This window comes from Oncorhynchus masou, chromosome 2 (assembly GCF_036934945.1).
Source record: "Oncorhynchus masou masou isolate Uvic2021 chromosome 2, UVic_Omas_1.1, whole genome shotgun sequence".
Taxonomy (NCBI): Eukaryota; Metazoa; Chordata; class Actinopteri; order Salmoniformes; family Salmonidae; genus Oncorhynchus; species Oncorhynchus masou.
Window position 1 is genome coordinate 26,203,162 of NC_088213.1, and position 8,019 is coordinate 26,211,180.

At 40.4% G+C, this 8,019-nt stretch overlaps 2 protein-coding genes across 4 annotated transcripts in view; both read right to left on the minus strand.

The window, feature by feature from the left end:
* Window positions 1–142: 142 nt before the first annotated feature.
* On the minus strand, window positions 143–5,532 carry LOC135557618 (wee1-like protein kinase 1-A). Its single transcript, XM_064991061.1, has 10 exons — window positions 4,622–5,532; window positions 4,094–4,311; window positions 3,512–3,578; window positions 3,113–3,285; window positions 2,730–2,998; window positions 2,548–2,637; window positions 2,340–2,425; window positions 2,081–2,251; window positions 1,720–1,865; window positions 143–1,492 (listed from the first exon to the last, which is right to left on the minus strand). The coding sequence occupies exons 1-10, from the start codon at window positions 5,087–5,089 to the stop codon at window positions 1,339–1,341; spliced, it is 1,842 nt and encodes a 613-aa protein (XP_064847133.1). The 5' UTR covers window positions 5,090–5,532; the 3' UTR covers window positions 143–1,338.
* Window positions 5,533–6,069: 537 nt separating this feature from the next.
* The window catches only part of LOC135557626 (zinc finger protein 143-like), an 11,102-nt gene continuing 9,152 nt past the window's right edge, over window positions 6,070–8,019 (minus strand). For all 3 annotated transcript variants that reach the window (XM_064991096.1, XM_064991087.1, XM_064991105.1), the window contains 3 exons: window positions 7,672–7,827; window positions 7,220–7,312; window positions 6,070–6,540 (listed from right to left, as the gene is read on the minus strand). In XM_064991096.1, the coding sequence (XP_064847168.1) occupies window positions 6,460–6,540; window positions 7,220–7,312; window positions 7,672–7,827 (330 nt within the window). In that variant the 3' untranslated portion in view covers window positions 6,070–6,459. The remainder of the gene's footprint in view (window positions 6,541–7,219; window positions 7,313–7,671; window positions 7,828–8,019) is intronic.

Sequence of the window (8,019 nt, forward strand, 5' to 3'; positions counted from 1 at the left end):
GAAACAAAGTTTGCATAATCTGAAAGACCACCATCTCTAATTTATCTTCCTTAGATAACGCGGTCTTTCCCAGATGTGTAGCGCCAGTTGTTTTTGTTTACAGCAACATCCATCCACAAACATGACAGTTCCAAGGCATCCATATTATCGGGAGTGAATTTATTAAAATTGGAACAAGTAACATGAAACCAATAGCAGTCAAAATAATCTACATTGTTGTAAAACATGTACAAACGTAAATGAGTCAATAATGCTACAGTCGCGATGTTAGGTGCAAGCTTAAAATACTGACTAAAACAATTGTCCAGTGGCTCTATGCATCATATATAAAATGACACCGGGGCTTGACACAATGATCCACTTCGACCAACCCATTACAGATTGGATTACTCATCATGAATAATTAACATGAGTAAAACATCTTAAACAATCAGTGTACACAACTCAGTACATAATGAACTTCAGATAGGAAATGTATTACAGATGCAACACATTGAAACACCAGATTTTAAAGAAGAGATTGATTACTGAAACTATTCTAAACATCTGAATGGAATTTATAAATTCACTTAACTCCACTCCAGTTCAAGACAAACCAACATATATAGCAGCAGTATGCATTTTTACATCTAGCAGACACTCTTACCTAGAGCGACTTACAGTAGTGAGTGCATACACTTTCATACTTTATTTTGTACTGGTCCCCCGTGAGAAATGAACCCACAACCCTGGCATTACAAGGCCATGCTCTACCAACTGAGCAAAACAGTTTACATAAAACAAGTTCAAAGTGCTCATTGTATCATTCCTAGTCAATGGTCCAGTTCCACTACCTGATATCAGGTATAACAGACTAAGGTGCAAATTTGTATCACACCATCCCAAACCCTCACACTGGCTACAGAATGTTCTAGCATCCGCCCACATTTCATTAAAAACAAATATCGGCTTTGTTATTTAATGGAAACTGGCAGAAAATGCCAAATGCTTGGGAAGGTAACAACCCTTTCACTCTTTAGTCAAATAATTTTTGTCCACGGTCTTACTAACCGTTTCCAAGTGCCAAACAATAAGAAATATCACAGTCGGTTTTGACACTGAAGCCCATCTTTCCATGTCTGCCTAGGGAGGCCTGCCCAGTTCACTGTTGAGTGCAACCAGGGTCGTATTCATTAGAGCACACAGTAGGAAAAAGTTTTGCAAAAAAAACAAAAAACAAACAAGCATTCTCATTGGACAATTTCAGGTAGTCCCACTCTGTTTTGGCCTGTCCCCCCCATGTCACATCTCGTGAACACGACCCTGTCGGATACCCATTTGGGTTGGCAGTTGGCCTGCTCAGTAGATAGTCAGGCTGACTGAGCGGTTCATCTTCTTGCCGATGAGCCTGGAGCTCCTGCTGGACTGAAGGGTAGAGCGCGTTAGGACCCTATCAGAGATCAGAACCTTCTCCTCTGCAGCTACTTTGGCCTGCTGGGCCTTCTTCAGCTCCCTGCATGAGGACAAACACATTGTTAGAGAAGCCATTCATAACTACCAAGAACATAGTAATTGCATCTGAAATGGATTCCTGAATCAATAAAGAGTAGGTAGCATCTAGGCATTTCTTCACAAAACAAACACTATATCGCAGTATTATCCATAACAGTCCTACTTACAATATGATAAATGAAAAAGGAAGGAAAGCCTTGAGACATGACATGTGAAGAGGGTACGTACTTCTGTAGTAGTGCATTTTTGAACTTCTCTGCGTTGAGTTCCACACGGAGCTGGTCAGCGCTCATGCGGGAGGCAGTGAGGAGGACGGGGTGCTTGGTGAGGGAAGAGGCAGACGGCCTACTGGCAGGGTCAGGGTGGATCATCAACTGCAGCACACAATACATTAATACCACTAATTAAACATTATTACTACTGCTTGTCCTGCACACAAAACACCATTACAGAATGAAGCACTGCATCCAACATGGCACCCTAAACCCTTTATAGTGCACTACTTTCGACCAGGGCTTAGGTCAAATATGCGCACTATGTAGGGAAAGTGTACCATTTGGGAAGCACCCCTGGTCATTTCTAGTCATACCTTCAGTAAACTTGGGAATTCCTGTGAGAGCACTTGAGGTATAGCAGGTAGTTTTCCTTGTCTGATGTCATGCCACTTGTCACCATTAGTTGGGAGTGGTTCAGCTCCTGAAGCACTGATCACAGTCAGTGCTAGGGCAAAAATATCTGCCCTGCTGAGGTTTCTGTAGTCCTGAAAAACACATTGGTTCAGTTGTTACGTCACATGATTTTGGATAATTTAACAAATGAGGTGGTATGGGGAGGAGTTATCCAATTACCTCTTGTAAGACCTCATTGGCTAGGTACCTGCTGTCCCCTTCTTCAACTTGAGGATTGTCCATTCTGGTCACATGGCCAAGATCACCTGAGGGAAAAATAAATTTAAAAAACATCAGAATCAGTCTGCCTGGTTGACAACTACACTCAATTATTAGCTTGTTTCATTTGCATGATGTCTTCTATTCATTTTTGTTGTTGTTGAAGTACCTATTTTGTAAACAATATTTGTATTTGGTCCTTCATCATCGTCAAATTGATCGACACACACCACAGTCCTTCGGGATAAGAAGATGTTGCCTGAGAAAAGTAAAGCACGGCAAGTGTTAAATCATAAATATTTTAAATGAATTCAATAGCTGAGCTGTATGCAAAACTTTGCAGCTACTTACTTGGCTTGATGTCCATGTGAACCAGAGAGGTGGAGTGAATGTACTTCAGTCCACGGGCCACCTGAAGGAGAAGGTCCTTGAGGTCCAGCTCAGAGAAGAAGCGCATGGTTCTGTAGTTCTCTGTGACCACATCTGCCAGTGTGCCGCCGTTACAGTACTCATTCTGAATGAGCATGTGGTCATCCTCTGACCAGGCAGAGTAGTACCTCACCACATGGGGGTGCTGTCCCAAGACCGCGTGGGCATACACCTCCCGGAGTGCATTCTGTCTGAGGAAAACAGAACACAATATTAGCACAAAAATGGCATAGCATTAAGGTCAACAAGGCTTTTAAATTTACACTTGAATCGTCAACTTTTCAAAATCCAAGAGATTATCTTACTCGTCTACAGATCCAGCGAGGGGCTTCTTTGAGCGTTTGATGGCATAGATGCAGCCATCGAGTCTTTTCACACATTTGAAGACAGAGCCAAACTCCCCAGATCCTATCTTCTCCAGCTCATGAAACTCTGTGGCATATCTTGACATCATGTTGCTATCCAGAAGAGTCATTCTCTGCAAGAAAAGGACAGAGTTGCTTATAAACTTATCTAACGTAGTGTGTGTGAAATAAACCAAATGTTATTTGTCACATGCACCGAATACAACAGCTTACAGTGAAACACTTACTTACAAGCCCTTAACCAACGATGCAGTTCAGAAAACACCCCCCGGAGGCCGAAGCAGTTGCCATAAACAACTATAAAAAGTAAAACGTATATTTGTGATTACAAAAATGTACCTTTGATGGTGGAACGATGTCCTCTTCACACTCCGCGTCACTGGCTTCCATGTCCTCTCCACATGAGCTTTAGAGAGGAAGGAAAGTAAACAAAATGTGTTATATAACCTTCCAACCACTGGAGGGCAGACAATCCCTACAAGTGCACATTGTGAGTGTAACCATGTGGCTTTGGGTTGCTGCCAACAAGCATGCAATAGTCAACTGATTTAATGCACACTCTTGATCAAGAAGCATGTCTGAATCTATTGTCAACTAAGAAAAGGCCATGCTCCATTTACACCGACAGAAATACGAATCTCCCAATTCTAAGATGCTTTTTTTTGTATAGCAGTCATAAAGGAAACTTGAGTTGTGGCACAGTAGTAAAATATGATCTACTTTACAACACTAACTGCAACTACTTTTGAGTTTTATAAAATGGTTCTGACAAGAGTTCCACAACTACCTTAGGATATTGGAGAAAATAAAGAGGAAATAGAGTTTGTTTGAGGACATAGGAAACTCAAGTCCCACTCCACCCACAAAATCCCAATGTAACACCTGGTAAATAATGACATCAGCATAAGGTGCTTCTCTTACTCATTCCTCTGTGATCTCTTTCGGTTGTTCCTTTGTAACGTTGCTCTCTGGATCAGTAATGAGTCAGGGGTGAATGGATTGATGTTGATCATGGGTGCCGGTCTACTCCTGCTGTCTGTGTGTGGTCTGCCTGTTGAGTCCCCATTCATGTTGACACCTACTCCTACCCGGCAGACTGTGGATCCTATGGCCACTGCCCTGGCTCTGGACAACAGACTCTGAAAGGGAAAACAAAACATTCCATTAGATAAGAATAACATGTGTATAGTTGGTGAGGGTCATATTAACACAAATATTGACAACAGGTCACAAGGAGATCAATGACTCAGAGTAAACTCATCTATCCCATTGCCTGGTAATATAATCAAACTATTTCGTTTCTCATGTTCAAACATGTTGAAGACAGAAATAGTCAGTCATATTGCACTGTTGCTGGTTATCTCTGGCTGAAAACTTTAAAAAGTTCATTTGATCTTACATTGTGGATCTAATAGAATCATTTGAAAAAAACATGTTACTGTAGTTAACCTTAGGTGTGTGTGGGACATCAAATAGCCGGAGTTTTCTGAAGGTTTTATGGGGCGGTGTGTCGGGACAACCGGGAATGGGAGAGCTTCCATCCTCCTGATTGTAGGAAAATTCCGGGGACGAGCTGTCGTAGTAGGGCCGGGCCCCTTTTCTCGGAGAAAGTGACCCCTTCATCAAGTCAGTCCCTGGTGATTTTAGGGGGAAAAGACATCCAAATCCCTCCTCTTCCCAATGTTCAACGCGATCCTCCGCGGTAGCGGACTTCATGGTGCTGTTACAGACGTCTTGGTTTAAGTAGGAATTCTGTCTCGGCGAATGCACTGGGGAGTCCATTTCGGCGAGACTCGACTCGGCTCCAATGCTGTTGTTGCCATCGTCCTCTCCGTCACTCTGGTTGAAGTCTAGTCTCTGTCGAATAGGTCCCATCTTCGGGGACCTACTGACGAACATTCGGCAACTGAAACTCATCACTTCCCCGGCGCAGTAAAGTTGGCTATAATGTAAAAGTGGCTAGTTAGCCAAATCGTTTCAAATTATCCCGAGTAGCTTGACATCCGTGTGCCCATGGCGCTACAAGAGTCAATTTGTAATCCAAAATGACGTGGCTAAATAAATTAGCTAACGTTTGCTCACTAACTTCGCAAATACGTTAAACGGTTAGCTAGCTACAGTAGCACGGTGACGCGTAATCTTCGTCCCATGAGGAGCACACCGTACTAGCAAACACACGATATATTATGCTGAGCGCTTATTTACTACACAAAAACGAGTTTAGTACGTGTCTAGCTGTGAAAATACTCCAGTCGACTATTTGTTTACCCGAAATATTGTCACAATTTGTTCTGACAACACTGCTCGGCTTCCCGCGACCGTTGGCAGAATTATTCCAATCTATAAAAAAAAGAAAAAAGATTCCAATCTTCAGCCAATGAGAACACATTCCTGAAGTTTGAAACGCTGGCGTTACATCCTTCGAAGCGAAGTTTTACGTCACTAATTGAACTTTGACATGTACGTCACTTTGGCGCGAATTGAATCCTTGGATATTAATTTTTTTAAATGTATTATCCTTTGACGCTTTTAATTATTTGTCCGCAACATTAGTCCCCATTGTTCTGTATTGTAATTCATTGCCCTTGATCTTCTCAGCTAATCTTCTAGCATTCACAAGAGACACTGATGCTTTCTGAAATTGCTCCTTTAGTATATCATTAAGTATTTAACAAAAAGCCAATATTCCCCAAAATCTTAAATTGATAATTGTCCAACAGCTCATATAATAGTATGAGCTGATGACGTAAATAAGTGTTAGAGACATTTTATGCACTTGCTATAAACAAATATACTGAGTCTTACACATACAAATAAATTAAAATACTAAACAATATCAAATCAAGTAGATTTCAGATTATAAATCGATTATCACAAAAACAATTAGTGAAAATATATAGAATTGTACTGCTTTATTTAACAACCAATGTGTATCCATTATTTGTACATATTCAAAATTAAAATATATGCTGGATTCAAAACATTGGCTATTTACTGTATATACACAGAATACAATATTCACACATGGAAAAATGGTACGAAAAGTCCAAAAACACATTACATTTCTATAACTCATTCATGCAGCAACACACATCTTACTCATGGATGTTTCAGCATTACAGACTCTTGTGCAGCCATATCAAAATGTCTATTTACAAATCTTAATAAAGAATTTCATGTTTGATTTAAGAACAATACCCTTGAGTCAGAAAACTGCAGAATATGTATAGATCTTGTTCTCATCAAATATTTCAATAGAAGTCATAGTACTGAAAGGATTATCTAATCTAATCGTCCAATCCCATCTCTCCTTGTTGTATTCTTGATGCTATCCTGATGGCTTCTTCGAGTGAAGGTTGTTCACTGAGCTAAGAAACACAAAGGTTGAAATCACACAGTGAGAAAACATAATATTATTTATGCAAAATTGGTGTGATCAGGTGTAAGTAACATTTTGTATCATCTTGTCATTAGATACTTTAGTTTAAAAACTAAGGCTCCTCCCATTGCAGCAAACAGTAGCTCATGTCGGCCTCAAAGGGAAGCAAACCTACATAGCAGACTGACTGGGTGGAGTCTACAGGGATGAGTCAAGTCTAACCTTATTTACTTAAAATACCTTGTATTAACATCACAATGGAATGACTGATGTGATCATTGAATGGCAACACACTGAATGTTATTGTTTCTATTTACCAAAAGATTTGTCAGGAATAGTCAGCAGTCTGGAATAGACAGGAGTGGTGCAGAGTTCTTAAAACACGTGTACCTCCAGACTGAATAGGACCCTTAGTGATGGTCAATGATCTCAGATTCACACTGCTGTAGGCCAGCTCAGTGACTACAATAGAATGCACTGTACTTCTTTATAAGTACAGTGAGTTAGGCCAACTGTGAGTTAGGCTAACAAACAGCTGTTTGTTAAAGCTACTGCAGTGTCATTTGAACTCGTTATGCTTCTCAGCATCCAATGGGAATATATTGTGTGCCCTGCTTGTCTCTTAATGTTGCAATATTTGGTGTTTCGTGTCAGAGGGAGTCCCCTACCTGGACAGCGATCTGTGTGCCGTTTGAGGTGGCTAACAGAGTGACACCCTCCTCTGTCTGCATGCCCTGAAAGGAGGCCAAATCAATGGCCACCTGGGGGGGGGAAAGAGGTCCAAAATGTATTAAGACTTGAAGTCCAAAACGCATCACAAGTCTGAAGAGGGGGTTTGCCCTTTAAGTGGAAAGTACCCAGTTCTATTGGTGTTTGCTGTGGGTGTGTTGATATAAATAGAATCAGTAGTCACCATTCCAGTTCTGTCACTGTTAAGGTATCAAACAGAACTAAATAAAATAAAATGTATTTATATAGCCCTTCGTACATCAGCTGATATCTCAAAGTGCTGTACAGAAACCCAGCCTAAAACCCCAAACAGCAAGCAATGCAGGTGTAGAAGCACAGGGACACATTTGGGGATTTCAGATCATGGTGGTAAAGTTTTAGTAAACCTCACCTGCTCTTCTGTACCATCTGCAGCTACCATGGTGACTGAATGTGTTCCATCTACATTAAGCATTTCATGGGAAGGAACCGTGAAGGTGGTGCCATCACTGGTTACCATGGTAATTGTGTTTCCCAACGCCTGTATGTCAGCCTGGGAGATACTGACCTGGGAATGAAAAGGCATGTAACATTTTATCATATATATATATATATATATATCATATAATATATATATATATATATATATATAATATATATATATATATATATATATATATATATATATATATATAAATATATATATATATAAAATAAATATAAATCATATATCTTGCCATTTGCCCTCTATGAAACATTG

Bases quoted from the DNA above. Each gene is read 5' to 3' on its own strand.
- LOC135557618 (XM_064991061.1), bottom strand. From the start codon at position 5,089: ATGAGTTTCAGTTGCCGAATGTTCGTCAGTAGGTCCCCGAAGATGGGA. The intron at 3,286-3,511 runs GTACATTTTTGT...CTTTTCTTGCAG, and splicing joins ACATCGTTCCACCATCAAAG to AGAATGACTCTTCTGGATAG. The intron at 2,638-2,729 runs GTAAGTAGCTGC...TACTTTTCTCAG, and splicing joins TCACATGGACATCAAGCCAA to GCAACATCTTCTTATCCCGA.